Consider the following 16,189-nt stretch of genomic DNA (forward strand, 5'->3'; position numbering starts at 1 on the left):
TGGGCGCTTTGGGATTCGTACGACTGCCATCTGCTCGGGAGAGGAGGATGGGGGAAGAAAATGTGGTTTAATGCACATGGTGGCATCCTGCATTGTCCCTGCGGGAGGTGCCCAGAGCGGGGGGTTGTGTCCTGTAAAGTACTTTACTGTGTGCAGCATCCTCCAGAAAAGCTCTAATAATAAAGAAAAATAATTTGCAGCCTCGGGAGGGTCTGCCAAGCCAGGCCAGGGTTGTCCCCGCCATCATATATACGCACTATCCTATCCCATATTATTTGCCCTACTCCTTGCTCGGCTGTGGTGGGTTCATGCCTGGGAGGGAGGGAGGGAGGGAGGGAGCGTGGTGCCGCCCCGAGGTTTAGATCAACCTCCTCCAGCTCCAGGACAGAGAGCTGACATTGGGGTCCCCCCCTTCCACAAATTCCCCCCGGCAGAAGATCCCCAAAGGATTTTCCTCCCACACAGCTGCCGGCATGGAGCGGGGCTCAGCACCCAGCCCAAATGTGTTGGGTTTGTGTGGCAAGGTTTTGGTAGCGGGGGGGGCTACAGGGGTGGCTTCTGTGAGAAGCTGCCAGAAGCTTCCCCTGTGTCTGACAGAGCCAATGGCAGCCGGCTCCAAGATGGACCCGCCCCTGGCCAAGGCCGAGCCAATCAGCGCCTCTGTGAGAACATATTTAAGAAGGAAAAAAAACCAGTTAAAGAGAGCTTTTGCAGCGGGAGAGAGGAGTGAGAAGCTGTAAGAAACTCTGCAGACACCCAGGTCAGTGCAGAAGGAGGGGCAGGAGGTGCTCCAGGCACCGGAGCAGAGATTCCCCCTGCAGCCCATGGAGGAAGGATGAGGGGGTGCAGAGATTCCCCCTGCAGCCCATGGAGGAAGGATGAGGGGGTGCAGAGATTCCCCCTGCAGCCCATGGAGGAAGGATGAGGGGGTGCAGAGATTCCCCCTGCAGCCCATGGAGGAAGGATGAGGGGGTGCAGAGATTCCACCTGCAGCCCGTGGAGGAAGGATGAGGGGGTGTAGAGATTCCCCCTGCAGCCCGTGGAGGACCCCACGCCGGAGCAGGTGGAAAGACCTGAAGGAGGCCGTGGCCTGTGGGAAGCCCACGCTGGATCAAGTTGCTGGCAGGACCTGTGGACCCGTGGAGAGAGGAGCCCACGCCGGAGCAGGTTTGCTGGCAGGACTTGTGACCCCGTGGGGGACCCACGCTGGAGCAGTTTGCTCCTGAAGGTCTGCACCCCGTGGGAGAGACCACGCTGGAGCAGTTCGTGAAGGACTGTAGCCCGTGGGAGAGGCTCCATGCAGGAGCAGGGGAACGATGAGAGGAGTCCTCCCCGTGAGGAGGAAGAAGCGGCAGACTCAAAGATTAATTAGAGTTGTACATTTTTTATCTTTGCTGGATGCCTTAGCACTTCAGGGGGAGTAAAATGCCACCCCCCACCCCCCCCTCATTTGCTGAAACTTTGGCATTTGTTTGCCTATCACCACGCACTTTCAGTGCTCTGGTTTAATTTCTTTGGTGGCATCTCCGTGCGAGGCTCGCTGCGATTTCGGGGATGCTGCGGTGGCCGGGGAAGGGCGATGAGATGCTCGGAGCATCTCGCCATGGACCCGGAGGTCCCCACTTGTCCCGTTTCCTCCCACGTTTGCTCCTGAAGCTTTAAAACTTAATAATATAAAAGCAGCGGGGGATCTGAGCCGCCCCGTAATGGGTATTTTCCCAAGGGTTTGCGCCTCAGTCGTATGTTGGCAGCTTGTGCTGTGAAACACACCAAAACGCCGCTTATGCCTTTCGCCCCGGCGTTTACACCCCATTTCTCTCCTCCGGGTAGGTTTGGTTCAAAACAGAGCTGGTTTCTCCCCATCCACTAAGTTTTCCAAGCAGGATGAGTTTTGGGGTTGCGTGGCTTTAAATAACCGCCCATGCCCAAGATTCCGATTCCAAGAAACGGTCACTTTTTGTGTACCTGGAGTTGGTACACAGCGGGCGACACTGAGCTCCTCTCGGTGAGGGTTACTGCGGTGTCCTGGGGGGGGTCTAACCCCCCTTGATTGATCCCCAAAACCCCAAAACCGCTGACCGACGTCAGGATGAGCCAGGACGAGGGTTACAAAATGACGCTGCTGGAAGAGTTACAGGTAGGGGCTCTGCCGAGGGGCCCAACGTCCCCGATGCCCCCCCACCCCGCCCCAAACGGTTGGAAACCTCTCCCCGAAATCCCGTCGGCATTTCCCCGGAGCGCAGAGGGATGCGGAGGGGGGAGATGCTTTGTGCCGGGGAGGGCTCCCGGCGGCAGGTTCAGCGTCGTTGGTCGGAGTACGGGGGCAAAACGGTTTCTAAGAGAGACGGAGACTTTCCTGTGTCACCCGCGGGGTGTTTGACTCCCAAACCGCCCCGTGTATTCCCACTCCAACACCCACCTAATGCGCTCGAGCTTGTGATTTCGTTTAAATCGCGATTTTTTTTTTTAAAACTGCGATTTTTTTTTTGAAACCACGATTTTTTCTTTAAACAGTAATTTTTTTTTTTTAAATTGCAATTTAAAGCGATTTTATTAGCCCTTTCATCCCATACCTTTTCCCGGCTTGGGGTTTGGAGTTTCTTGGGGTTGGTTTTTTTGGGGATTTTTTTTTTTTTTTGGCAAAACCAAAGGGGAGCAGGATGCATTTTTGCTAAGAGGGGACGGAGGGTGGCGGAGGCCGTCATCGGAGAGAGGACAGGAAAGCCATGGGCGCGTGATAATCCGGCTGCCGGGTTACGTGGGCGAGTCCCGGGAGCTGGCGGGGAGTTAGCAACAGGTCGGCTCTGAAATTAATACTCGGGGACCAGCAAACTCGTTTCCAGACAGGAGCGTTTCTTCCTCTTGGTCGTTAAATTAACCGGTGCCTTTCCCGAGCATCGCTGCTGCGCGGTGGCAGGTGATGCTGTTCAGTCGAAGCAGGAATTTGGGGGATAAAAAGCAGATTTCACGTTAGTGTTTGCATCTTAAATCGTAACAAGTTATTTATTCTCTTGCTTTGGGATTTTTGTTTTTTGGGTTTTTTTAATTAAGTCTTTTTGATTAATGCATCATTATTAGTACAACGGGCAGCATCTGCCAGCACGGCGTTTGAAGTTTTATTTTAAATTATGGGTTTGGTTCTTTTGGGCTGTTTCCCAGTGCACGGTGTAGCTCTTGCTTCTTGAATTTCGTCCAACAGCCCTGACAGTTCCCCAAGTTTTCTTGGTGTTTTGCTCTTCTTCAAACTTCGGTTTCAGAAATCGAAAACTGGGTGCGAATCTCAGAGGTTTTTTGGGGGTTTTTTTGTGTTTGAACGATGCTACGGGCTGTTTTACTGGGTTATGGGAAGAGAAACCTCCTCCAAGTCCGTGCTTTTAGGGCTGTGCCTGGAGGAGGAGGCACGCGGAGGCGTGATGCTCGTGGATTTGGGTGGACGCGGGGGTGGACGATGGCCGGGAGGATGTAAGGGAGCTCTGCACAACTTTTCCCTTCTCATTTCTAAACAGGGAGATGACGAAGAGGCAGTGATTGACCAAGGAAGAACGAGCAACGTCGTCAATATTCACTATGAGAAGGAGGAGTTGGAAGGTGAGTCTCTGCTGAGATCCCGGTAGAGGAGCCGCCAGCCCAGCGCCTTTTCCTGTCGCACAAAGTCCCTGCGACGTCCCTTGCTTGGCATTTTAGATGATCGGGAGCCATCACTTGTTGTTGCTCTCTCGTTGCAAAGTTTGAGTAAAATAGGCTTGGGAAAAAAGGGCAGGTCTGTGACGTTCAGGGATCCAGTTAAAAGAAAATTAAGAGAAGTTGGTGTTTCCTCCTGGGATGGCTGCACTGATTTAATTGCGGCATCTGCGTCAAGCGTCTCCGCGGTATCGAGAACGATGCAAACGCCGCTTTTTCGCAGGCCACCGGACCCTGTACGTGGGCGTGCGGATGCCGCTGGTGAGGCAAAGCCACCGGCATCACCGTCCCCACAGCCAGAAGCATCGGGAAGAGGAACGGGAGAAGGACTCTGCCCCGACGGAGCAGGGCTACCACTGTAAGTCCCGCCGCAGCGTTCACTGAACTCCTCGGGGCTACGTGGGTGCTGGGGTCTTCTGCAAGCAGGTCCCCGTGCCGGTTTGAGTGGCTTGCTGTTCCTCCGAGGGAAAGCGGCATCATTTAGCAGGACCCTCTCTCTTTTCCCAAACTTTCCTCTTTCTTCTCTTTTTTTTATTTTTTTATTTTTTTAAGACAGTTAAATGCATAAAGGATTTAGGCTCGCCTTCCTCAGAGGGATCCTGGCTTTAAAAATGGAACTGTGGGGAAGGGAAGGTGCCCATCCTTATGCAGAGGTGGATTAGATGCTTCTCCTTCTCTGGGGCTCTGTGCAAGCCTGGACAGAGCCAGGGCAGAGGGGCCAGCCCGATGTTTATGGTGCCGATCGATGCCCGCTTTGCCTATGAGCGTGACGGGCCGTATTCGGGCACGGTAACGGGACGGGGCTTTGCCTTCTGCCCCCAGACACTCCGTCCCAGCGAGTGCAGTTCATCCTCGGGACCGAGGAGGACGAGCAGCACGTTCCCCATGACTTGTTCACCGAGCTGGATGAGATCTGCGTGAAAGAGGGTGAAGATGCCGAGTGGAAGGAAACGGCAAGGTAAATCCCCGCTGCCGGCCGCGGTGGGAGAGGAGTCCCCTCGCCGGCAGCGCCCGCGGGCTCTGCTTTCCGCTCTCCGGAACTTTGGCAAAGCTTTTGCAGGTGCCGATGCGAGGAGCCTTCTCTCGCCGCCCTGTAGCTCTGTTAAAGGGGTTGCGGAGCTGAGGCCGTTTCCTCGCAATGGGGCTGATCGCGCCTGATGTCCGCAGGTGGCTGAAGTTTGAGGAGGACGTGGAAGACGGCGGCGAGCGCTGGAGCAAGCCCTACGTGGCCACGCTGTCCTTGCACAGCCTCTCTGAGCTGAGGAGTTGCATCATCAACGGGACGGTGCTGCTGGACATTTGTGCCAACAGCATCGAAGAGATTGCAGGTACCGCGGGCGCCGCGTCTCTGCGGGAACGGCCGAGCTCGGTTTGCCGCGGTGCCCTCCGCTCCCGAATCAAACCCTGCCCCAACGGCGCGTCCTTTTCCAGAAACCCCGCTGTGTTTTTAAGTTGGTTTTGGATGCAGGCTGGGCGTGCAACAGTCACACCAGCTTTTTCTGGTGTGTTTTTTCCATTTTTTTTTTTTGAATGTGTAGAGTCAGACAGAAAGGCCAGACGGGGCAAGAAAATTGCATTATTTCGAATGGGAAATAATTATCTTAGCAGAGTGATGAATAAGCACTTTGCTCGTGTTTTTTAGCAAAAGAAACTTCTTGCTTTCGCTGCAAAGGCTGAACTGTATTAAAATGTCTTGCTAAGCAAGGCTGGGCCTGTGTCAGGGGATCCTGCGTGGCACAGCCTTCCCCCGGGGGCTTCGGGGCTTGGGACCTGGGGGGGTTTCTGCTCTGATGGCTTCGTTTCCCTTTGCCATCCCCAGATATGATCCTGGGCCCGCAAGACCAGTCCACGGAGTTTGACGACCACGTGCGGGCAAAAGTTCGAGAAGTCCTACTGAAGAAGCATCACCATCAGAATGAGAAGAAAAGAAACAACCTTCTTCCCATCGTCCGCTCGTTTGCTGATGTGAGCAAGAAGCAGTCAGACCTGCACCTCCTTGACAAGCCAGGTGAGGGTTCCTGCAGGGTTTGGCACCAGGTGAGGGTTCCTGCAGGGCTCTGGTCCCATTCGACTTGTCCTGGCAGAGGAGAAGCATCCCAATTGCTCCTTGTCCGTCTTTCTGAGTGTCTTTCTTTTTCCTACCAGCCCAAACACTCACCCCGCATCCTTCTCCTACCACTGCAGAAGCTAAAAATGGGGTGAACCACGAGAGCAACGCGATGGACTTAAGCAAGGTGAGACGCTCGTAGCTATCTTATGCCTTTAGGGCCAGATTTGGTCTTGCAAATTTGGCTGCAGAGTGCTGAGGGCTTTGCTTTTGGGGTATTTGCCTGAAAATCGCTTGTTGTGCCTAGGCGCAGCTGCATTTCATGAAGAAAATTCCCACCGGGGCTGAAGCATCCAACGTGCTCGTAGGAGAGCTGGATTTCCTTCGCCAGCCCATCGTGGCATTTGTCCGCCTGACCCCGGCTGTCCTCCTCTCGGGCATGACGGAAGTTCCCATCCCAACAAGGTCTGAAGGAGAAGCACAAAGATTTTATTTCAAAAAACCCCCACCCAACGAAAGAACATCAAGGTGCATGCATCAGTTTGGCGTCCCAAGGGAACAAGGGCAGGGGGAGCGAGGACATTTCTCCCACTTGCATCCCTTCCCTGCTGTGTCTTTCAAACCCCTTGGCCAATTTTAATGAAAATTGGCCCAAAAATTAAATTTGCCATCGGTTTTGGTGAATTTCAAATTCCTGGCGGAGTCGGTGAGCCTACGTGTCCCCTCTGGAGCTGTGCTCGGGGCTGGGGGCTCCCAGGGATTTCCTTGGGTGTCCTTTGAGCAAGGACACGTTCTTCTCGCTCATTGTGTTTTTCTTGCCCAGGTTCCTGTTTGTTTTGCTTGGACCAGAAGGCAAAGCCCATCAGTACCATGAGATCGGCAGGTCCATGGCTACTATCATGACGGATGAGGTGCGAGAAGAGAGAATTCCGGGTCATTTTTGGTTTTCTTCACCTCTCTGCAGTAGTGAGGAAGAGGATTTGCTTCCCAACTGCCCACACCTCTCCAGATAGCCCACCCCTCGTTCACACGCCGAAGCAAACGCACGGATTTGTATCACCCCACCTCTTGGAGGTTGAAATCCCACCCGGTGTGCATCCTGCACCTCCCCGGGGTCCCCAGCACCCTGTCCCCAGTGGTGGCGTTGCCAGGGCCAGTGAAACTTCCCCGCTTTAAGCAAAAGGGTATGGTGTGCCATGAGGGATGGGGACCTCGTGGAGGAGATGATTACAAGTACCGTGATGGACAGATTTTTCCATTTGGGGGAATATTTCCTGCCATTACAAGCAGGAAATTTGGGGAAAATGATCTTGCATTTAGCCAGGAGCTTACTGTAGTGCTTAGGACATCGGAGATGGGTTGTCCTCTGAGCAGGTTGTCTCCTGTCGGCAGGTTTTCCGTGACGTTGCCTATAAAGCCGAGAACCGGGCTGACCTCGTGGCCGGCATCGACGAGTTTCTGGATCAGGTCACGGTCTTGCCGCCAGGAGAATGGGATCCATCGATCCGAATCGAGCCCCCGAAAAACGTCCCTTCGCAGGTGGGTGCTGCGGCGGAGGGAGGCGCGAGGGGGACGGGCAGGCCGGCGGCCGGCCGGCCGGGGATGCTGTTCTGGGACCCAGATTCACCAGGTCCCAGTTTGACGCAGTCACATACCCAGACCAGAAGCCCAACAAGCCAGTGGTTACGAATCCATAGCTTTGGCTTATTTCCTTTTTAACAGGGAAAAAGGAAGATGCCAGGAGCTCTCGATGACAGTGCTTCTCACAGCAAGCCAGAGAAACACAATGGTCCTGAACTGGAGCGCACGGGAAGGTGTGAGCTTTAATAGTTTGTGGGGTTTGTTGTTTGTTTTTTTTTTTTCTCTTTGCCTCTAGAATCGGAGCGTGCACCTTCCCTTGTAGCAGTTTTCTGGGGTTAGTTGGTTCAGTGAAGGGGCTTCACATTACCAGCTCGGTCCCCTGGGCTGGGCAGGTGAGATCTGGGCAGCTGGGCTCAGCCACAGCACCACTGCAGACAGATTTTCTTGATTTGGGGTGGAAGCAGCTGTGTAAATACCTCCAGGGAGAGCTCTGCTGCTTCTCCAAGCAAGGGACAGTTGCAGTAAGAGGGGATGGGCTTTCAGGTTTGGTCCTTTTTCTTTTTGTTGGAGGGGTTTTTTGTGCTTGCTTGGTTTCTGCCGGGTATAAAACGGCCGAAGGAGACTGCTGCTGGTTAGCAATGAAGGTTACTGTCTGCTTGGGCTTGTCCTTCTGCAGCAAAAACCCCTCTGTGTGGTCTTGCAGGGAAACAGTCTATTTGTTTTTCCTTCCTCCAGGCTCTTTGGAGGTTTGATCCTGGACGTGAAGCGCAAAGCCCCGTGGTTCTGGAGCGACTTTCGGGATGGTCTGAGCCTGCAGTGTCTGGCGTCCTTCCTCTTCCTCTTCTGTGCCTGCATGTCCCCTGTCATCACCTTCGGGGGACTGCTGGGGGAGGCGACCGACGGCCACATCGTGAGCAGCTCTCTTGGGTGGCGTGGGGGAGCGCAAAACTCATGCAAAATCTTCGCTGCAGTGAATTTGCTTTGGGTTTTTTCTTCTTTTTCCCATTGATTTATTTCCTTGCCGCTGCCTCTTCCCTGGACAGAGTGCCATGGAGTCACTGCTGGGCGCATCCATGACCGGCGTGGTGTATTCCCTCTTTGCTGGCCAACCTCTCACCATCCTCGGCAGCACTGGACCCGTCCTCGTGTTCGAAAAGATCCTCTACAAATTCTGCAAGTAAGGCCGGCTGCCGCGGCCGAGTGCCGCGAGAGCCTTCAGGAGGCACTGGTGGAGAAAAGAGGTTTTTCTCGTCTTTTTCTCAGTGAGAGTTGTTAGATTTCAGTTGTTTTCTGTGTCGCAGACGTTGCACGCTGCTGCTTTAGTATGTGATGGTGCAAGAGCCCTTGGTCTCTGAAGGATGGATGAGGTTGTTTGGGGTTTTTAGGGTTAAAATGAAGCAGGAAGAGGAGAAGCCATAAGGATGGGGATCCTTGTGTTGTGATGAGTTTGATGTGAGATGAGACACCCTGATTGCAATTCAATTTATTCTTCAGCCCCAGCTTGCTGGTAGCAGGTGACTGGGTGCAAAATCAGCCGGGGTTTTGGTGTTAGGGCATGGGGGTGATGTGGGAGGACACCACCTTCCACAAAGGGCCCTGACCTCAATTAGCCTCCAAGGCCTTAACACAAGCTAATTGTTAAATAACAATCATGAAATAATTGGCCTCTCCTCCTGCAGGTCCGCACCCTGCACCGCAGCCCCAAGGCTGTCTGTAGTAGGACATGGAAAGTGCATTTACCATCTGCAGCCTTGACGTGCTCCTAAATTGCTCGTGATTTTCCCCGAAGGAAGGCACGGCTCGGCGCCTCTTCCTGGCCTTTCCAGCCTTTGTTTGATTTTGGTTTCCCAGGGAGTACGCGCTCTCCTATCTCTCTCTGCGGGCCTGCATCGGGCTGTGGACTGCCGCCTTCTGCATAGTGCTGGTGGCCACCGACGCCAGCTGTTTGGTGTGCTACATCACCCGCTTCACCGAAGAAGCCTTCGCCTCCCTCATCTGCATCATCTTCATCTACGAGGCTCTGGAGAAGCTGAGTCACCTGCGAGAGACCTACCCTGTGCACATGCACAGCAAGCTCGACTTCCTCACCGTCTACTAGTGAGTTTTTCTTTTCCTCCTAAAAGGCTGCTGCCCCTTGGCAGGAGCTCAGGGCTGCACCTCCATTGCCTTTCCCTCACCCTCGTCTTGGCTTTTCTCCTCCCAGCTGTAAGTGTGAGGCACCAAGCCATCCCAGCAAGGCAACCCTGCGTTTCTGGGAGAGCAACGAGATCAACGTGTCTGGCATCGCCTGGGAAAACCTCACGGTGACTGTAAGTGCCCCAAGCCACTACTTCCGCGGCCGCGGGGTCCAGGGGCGTTCACATTTTGCAAAAGTCAGAGCCCTTCGGGTGATGAGGGGCTTCAGACTGTGCTAGTGCTGCTCTGCAAAGTCATTCTTTAAATCTAACGTGTGGTTTTAACCCGCTTGGTCCTGGGAAGGAGAGTCCACCTTGTCCCCCCAACATCGTGGGTAATAACTGTCCTCCTTGACCCTGTCGCAGGACAATTTTTCTGACCAGGAGCAAGGTTAAGTGGGTGGTTTGATTCTTGTAGAAGTTGGAGGACTTAAGTTCCTGCTTGAAGGTAGTCCTTAGCTTCCTTACTTGGTTCCTAAGAACTCCAGTCCTTGCTTGCTTACTCAGCACTGTCTGTAGGTCCATGCATAAATTTGCACGTCTGAGCAGCCTCTCGGGCTGCTGTTGCTGGAAGCAAAGCCCAGGCATAGGATGGGAGGCTCTTCAGGACATCTTCATCCCCTCTTGGCCGTGTCCTGGGAGCCCTTCGCTGGGAAGGGACGATTCGTCTCTTCTCCTTTCCTTCCGCGGCTGTCTTAGCCCTCCTTCCCTGCTCCCTCTTTCTCTATCCCCAAGAACTTCCAGTGTTTCCTTCCCCTCTTGGCGTCTTCTTCAGCCACGGTTGCCTGCCATTCGAGCGGAGGATGTGCCATGGGTCTGTGATATGGTGTCCCATCACATCTCGCCTCTCCGCTCTCCTCTGTGCGGTTCGATGTGTCACTTGTTCAGCTGCTGCTCATTCAATATAAATCTCCGTCAGCAGCAGCAGCAGCAGCAGCAGTTACAAGGTCATGGATCTTGGACCAAGATCCTCAAAAGCCCCGAGTTATCCCAGGTTTCCTTGCCGCACGTGCACTACCTTTGTGTCCTGACGCTCTGTTTCTCCAGGAATGTCGGTATTTGCATGGAGAGTTTCACGGACCTGCCTGTGGACGCAATGGCCCCTACGCGCCTAATGTCCTCTTCTGGTGCTGCATCCTCTTCTTCTCCACCTTTGTCCTGTCGAGCTTCTTGAAGAAGTTTAAAAGCAGCCGTTACTTCCCAACCAGAGTAGGTAGAAGATGGTGGCCGGCAGCAGTCTCCACACTCATTTCCCAAAATGGCTTTCCCGGAGCGCTAAGCAGTATTTGCCACCGCTTGGTCAAGCTGGGAAACATTGACCTTGAAGGCCAAACTCTCCAGCAGCTTGGATGTCCCTCCCTCGTTTCCATGAGTGCTAAACGACCGTGGCGTTTCCCACCTGCCTCGCGACCTGCCCCCGAGCGATATTTTGCTCAGGCAGTGGGAAAAGAGGTCTTCCAAAGTTGTGGGGGTTTATTTGCCTTTTTTTTTTTTTTTTTTACCTTCTGTGCATTATGCTCAAGGGGAAAGTTGGTTCAAATGAGGAGCTGCCATAGGAAAAGACACTTTTTCTTCCTTTTGAGGAACATACGATGCCTCAGTACGCCTTATTCCCATTTTAGCTGTGAGCGTGGCTGCAGTGGCAGCCATCTGCTTCCTTATTTTTTAATATTTTTTTTACTTAAGGTTTGAATTCAAACAACCCTGTTCCACCTAATTAAACTCTTTTTTTTTTTTATTGTCTGACACCAGCTCTCACAGAGACAAGCACAGCAACAGTAGCTAACCAAGGGATTTGGCTGCATGTCCTCAGAGTGGTGGGATTTTGTTAACCAGCCTTAATGTTGTTGATGTCTCTCATTTTTCCATCTCATGTTGCGGCCCCCTTTGCGATGCCCCTTTCAGCTCTGGTTTCTTGCCCCAGGTGCGGTCCACAATAAGTGACTTTGCTGTTTTCCTCACCATCGTCATCATGGTGCTCATTGACTTCATGACTGGGATCCCGTCACCGAAGCTCCACATCCCCCATATGTTCAAGGTAGGGGGGGTGTTGTGGCACGGAGCGGGTTTCACCGAGGCAGGACAGGGCTGAGTCTGGAGGAGATGCTGGTGGTGTGACCATCTCCTCCTCCACCTCCAAGTGCATCGTTTCCTCCTGGAAATGAGAAGACAGCCCCAAAACTAGGTACCTGCAGGAGAAATAGCTACAGGTGCTTGCAAAGAGGATGCTGGCACTGCTGAGCCCCGGGGTGACGTGAAACCAGGGCTGGGAGATGCTGTGACACGGGGATGGAGGGGAAAATCCAAGCCGGTGAAGTAGCTGGGCTGGGAGACGAGGCTGATGTGCGTGCTTTGTTGCAGCCTACCAGAGACGACCGCGGGTGGTTCATCAACCCCATAGGACCCAACCCTTGGTGGACGGTGGTGGCTGCGCTCATCCCAGCTCTGCTTTGCACCATCTTGATATTCATGGACCAGCAGATCACGGCTCTTATCGTGAACAGGAAGGAGCACAGGCTGAAGGTAAGGGGCTGCAGGAGACAACCCCATCCCCAACGCGCTCTGGGCTGCAGGTACGGGGAGAAGCTCCAATTCCAAATGCCTTGTGAAGGCATTGGTTTGGAACAACGTCAGGCAGCGTGGCAAGATGGTCTCCTGGCTTAATGATGACACAGGGAGCAAACGACAACAGGGGAGTTCAGATGAGCAATCTTTCGGAGGAGCATATTAAGCTTAGAGCGTTGTAGAAGCACGCTTTTGTTTTAAAATGTCAGCAGCAGCTGGGGAACGAATCATTTTGATGTGCTGCCAGGGATAACTGAGAGTCATATCTTACTCGCAAGTGGTAGAAATGTCTTTATGAATGAAAAATAGTAAGGTGGGTTTTTTTGTTGAGAAGTAGATACAAACTCCCCAAATCCACTCTGCTGCTGGATTGTCATGCAAGGTGCTTGCGCAAAGACTGGATACATCCTTATTTGTTTCCAGTTCGTGTTTTAAATTTTCAAGACGTCGACTTGAGCTCAAACAGGGTTGTTTGGGTCTGACTTGCGACGTTGTCCTTGCTCTTGTCCCGTGAGATGCTCTGTTTCTTGTTTCGCTCCGCGCAGAAAGGATGCGGGTACCACCTGGACCTCTTCATGGTGGCCGTGATGCTGGGGGTGTGCTCCGTGATGGGGCTGCCGTGGTTTGTGGCTGCGACCGTCCTGTCCATCACCCACGTGAATAGCCTCAAAGTAGAGTCTGGCTGCTCAGCTCCAGGAGAACAGCCCAAGTTTCTGGGGATACGAGAGCAGAGAGTCACTGGCTTGATGATCTTTGTGCTCATGGGCTGCTCAGTCTTCTTCACTTCGGTGTTAAAGGTAAGAGGAAAATGGAAACCACCCAACAACCGTGAGCTTTTTGGAGGTTATGCAAAACTAGTCCCCTTTCTCCAGGCCTGAGTAGCTGTGGAGCAGAGGAGGAGGTGATCCCAAACCTTGGGGCTCGATCCGTGGTGGGAACCACCCTCGGTTGCACTTTCCAGCCCTTCAGACCCCAGTTTGGCACGCTCGAGCCAAGCGAGCAAGCCAACTGCTTGGATTTTCAGATGTCTTTCAGGCCCACCCGTGTTTATGGGTTACGATGAAGCGTATTTAGAGCAGTACCTCTGCTCTTTCAACCAGGCAGCACGTTATCGCTTGCAATTTGTTCCCCCAGATGCCTCGGAACAGCCGTTCCCAGTAGCTAAACGCGCTGAAATCGTCCCCGTGGGCTTCCTTGCGTGTTCCTCCCACAAAGTAATCTCATCTCTAGGCTCACAGGAGGCACGCTGCTCTTGCGTGTTGCCACAAGAACACGTACAAATGTTTTTCTACCGTCGCAGAACGCGGCATATGGTAGCATGGGCGAAATCACCTATTTTCCTCCAACCTTTCTGGAAAACAGGATTATTCTGATGAAGTGTAACTCAAAAGCTCAGCCTAAAGCAGAGCATTAAATCGTTCGCACGCACAAAATCTCTGATGGTTAAAATCCGACACTTCTCTAACCCTCTGGAAGCTGGAAGGCTTTAGGCAATTTTAGGCAGGGACTGTAGAAGAGAGCGGTAATACTGAAAATGCAATTTGAAAACAAGAATGCACTAACTTCTGTATTTATTTTTGGAGTTTATACCAATGCCTGTGCTTTATGGCGTCTTTCTCTACATGGGTGTGTCGTCGCTCAGAGGAATTCAGGTACGGCCTCTTTTACAGCGTGTTGGGTCCCTGGTATTTCATCTCTATAGAAGCAGGTAAAAAAAGCAGTGGCATGGGGGGAAAAACCCCTCTCCGAAAGCAAGCGATCAAAATATTTTGTGTAAGAAAAAGATTGGAGGAGGCACAGGAGGTGTATAGGGCCGGGAGGACCGGGCAAGTTCAGGGCAGGTTACAGGAAAATGGGGGAATTCAGCGCGAAGGGAAGGCGATTTCTGTGGCTGGTGGAAATCCTTGCTGGGGGATTCAGCGTGCTGAGAAACGCTGAGAACAGAATAACGGGGAATAATTGCAGTTCGGTGGGCAGCTCTCGCGGGCAAGCCGGTTTATAGGTGGAGCGGAGGGAAAATTGGGTGCTGCTCGCAGAGGAACGCGGTGGGATCCAGGATTTCTCATTGCAAGTGAGATCCTGAACACTCCCTCCGCGTCTCCCCGGGGCCAGAAACTTCTCACTGTTATTTTACAGTTCTTCGATCGCTTGAAGCTGTTTGGGATGCCGGCGAAACACCAGCCGGATTTCATCTACCTGCGGCACGTCCCCTTGCGAAAGGTGCATTGCTTCACCATGATCCAGCTGATCTGCCTCGTCCTGCTCTGGGCCATCAAGGTGTCGCGTGCCGCCATCATCTTCCCCATGATGGTAAGAGCCGGTGCTGCTCGGTGTCGGGGTGTTTGTAGCGTCGGAGCGAGCTGTGGCATCATCTCTGACCTCGCTGCACCTTCCCTCTTATTCGTGAAGGTTTTGGCTCTCGTTTCTGTCCGGAAAGTGATGGATTTCTGCTTCTCGAAGCGAGAGCTCAGCTTTCTGGATGACCTTATGCCAGAAAGCAAGCAGAAGAAGTTGGACGATGCCAAAAATGAAGCCAAAGAAGAAGAGGTGAAGCTTGCTGGGTGCTCGGGGCCGGGCGTCTCCCTCGGGCTGTGAGATTGCCTCTTTCTGCCACAGCTCGTCTTTAAATGTCGGGGCAAGATCAGAACTAAACAGAAACGGATCCTAATAGCCTGGATCACACATCGTAACCTTTTGTCCTAAATTAGCAGTGAGCTTAACACTTGACTAGAGGTATAATTTTAAAAATGAGTCCTATAATAAAGATTATTATTATTATTATTAATTATTATTAATACTACGGAAAGGTTTACTCATAATAGCGTTTTTTAATCCCCCCAAAGTATTTGGAGTGAAAGGTCTTCACCCTGCTGCACTAATAGCTAAAGCTGCCGCAGGTCAGGAGGAGAGGACAGCGTGCAACGTCTTTACTGGGTGCTGAGTTTATCTCCGCTTTGATTAAAGACTGAGAACTTGGTTTGTCCCTTTTCCGTCAGGAGTCCCAGAAGGTGATGGAAGCTGCTGCTGCAAATTGGGTTCAACTGAAAGTGGGGAAGACCAGCGACTTGGATATCCCACAGCAAAGCAGCGACAGGTAAAGTGCCACCAAGCGCCAGGACCCCCGGCAAGATTCGTTTGAAGGTGTTTGGCACCGTCTTTATCGAGCGTCCCTCGGTAAAGCGGTCCGCTCGGCGGGAAAATCAAATTTCTGGGCAGGGCTGCCGGAGGCGATGGCGGGGCTCTGCCCCTGCGCAGAGCGGCTGCACAACTCCCATTTAACCCCCAAAACTTGCATCATCAGTGACTTTAGGGTAGCAGGAGATCCTCATATTTAAGAAAGAGGTGGTGTAGGCACGACCTGTAGCAGCAGTGGCTTAGGAGCCCGCTCCAGGGCTAAACGCCAGCAAGAGCCTTTGCCTGGAGCTGTTGTTCTACAGGCTTGCCTCCCGAAACTCCTCATCCAGCAAAACCTCTGGTGCTTACGCTGAGCTTTGGTTCCTGGGCCCCCCTGGTCCTCTTGCTGGTGCTAACGCACTTGGCGGCAGCAGTTCCCGTAATCACGGATTGCGATGTAAAATATTTATTGCAGGACCGATCCTTCCGAGATTAATATCTGGGATGAAATGTCGAAAACGACCGTGTGGAAGACTCTCCCTATGAACACAGAAACAGTCTGAATTTGGGGAGGAAAAAGGTAAAGGACCGCATGCGAGCGTGACGAGACGCGCGCGTACGGTTTTCCCGTGCTTCGGCCGGCAATGCTGAGCAAATGAGCAGCGGCGAGGACGGTGGCATGCCAGCCAGCTCCTCTCTGCCGCGGTGGTCCCACGAACAGGGCTCAAACCCCATCTTCCACTGATGATGCTCTCCCTTTTTTTTTTTGGCAGGCGTTGCCAGGCGACTCGCTCCGCCTTGAGGGTTCAGGCCCTAAGAATGAAACTGTGGGCCCTCACAAAAGGCTGTGGGTAATAAAAGACAGGTTTGGGCCCCAAAAATGAGCATTTTGGCCCTGGAAAGGAGGCATTGGGCACTGGAGAAGATGCTACAGCCAGCGCTTTGGACCCTAGAAAGCAGGGAGGGGAGAGGGGCCTGGAGAAGAGGCCTTGGGGGGTCTGTGCTTGAAGGCAGGGAAGGAGGACGC

At 53.0% G+C, this 16,189-nt stretch overlaps 1 protein-coding gene across 1 annotated transcript; it reads left to right on the plus strand.

Annotated features, from left to right (window-relative positions):
* The first annotated feature begins 3,503 nt into the window (after positions 1-3,503).
* LOC129201302 (electroneutral sodium bicarbonate exchanger 1-like) lies at positions 3,504-15,725 on the plus strand. Its single transcript, XM_054812423.1, has 23 exons — positions 3,504-3,588; positions 3,905-4,039; positions 4,504-4,639; positions 4,849-5,009; positions 5,501-5,689; positions 5,827-5,915; positions 6,036-6,193; positions 6,552-6,639; positions 7,121-7,267; positions 7,451-7,542; positions 8,045-8,219; positions 8,353-8,486; positions 9,161-9,406; positions 9,513-9,618; positions 10,531-10,692; positions 11,408-11,521; positions 11,845-12,006; positions 12,594-12,845; positions 13,632-13,700; positions 14,185-14,358; positions 14,458-14,595; positions 15,045-15,142; positions 15,638-15,725. The coding sequence occupies exons 2-23, from the start codon at positions 3,934-3,936 to the stop codon at positions 15,723-15,725; spliced, it is 3,084 nt and encodes a 1,027-aa protein (XP_054668398.1). The 5' UTR covers positions 3,504-3,588; positions 3,905-3,933.
* The last annotated feature ends 464 nt before the right edge of the window (positions 15,726-16,189 follow it).

Source organism: Grus americana, unplaced genomic scaffold (assembly GCF_028858705.1).
Source record: "Grus americana isolate bGruAme1 unplaced genomic scaffold, bGruAme1.mat scaffold_91, whole genome shotgun sequence".
Taxonomy (NCBI): Eukaryota; Metazoa; Chordata; class Aves; order Gruiformes; family Gruidae; genus Grus; species Grus americana.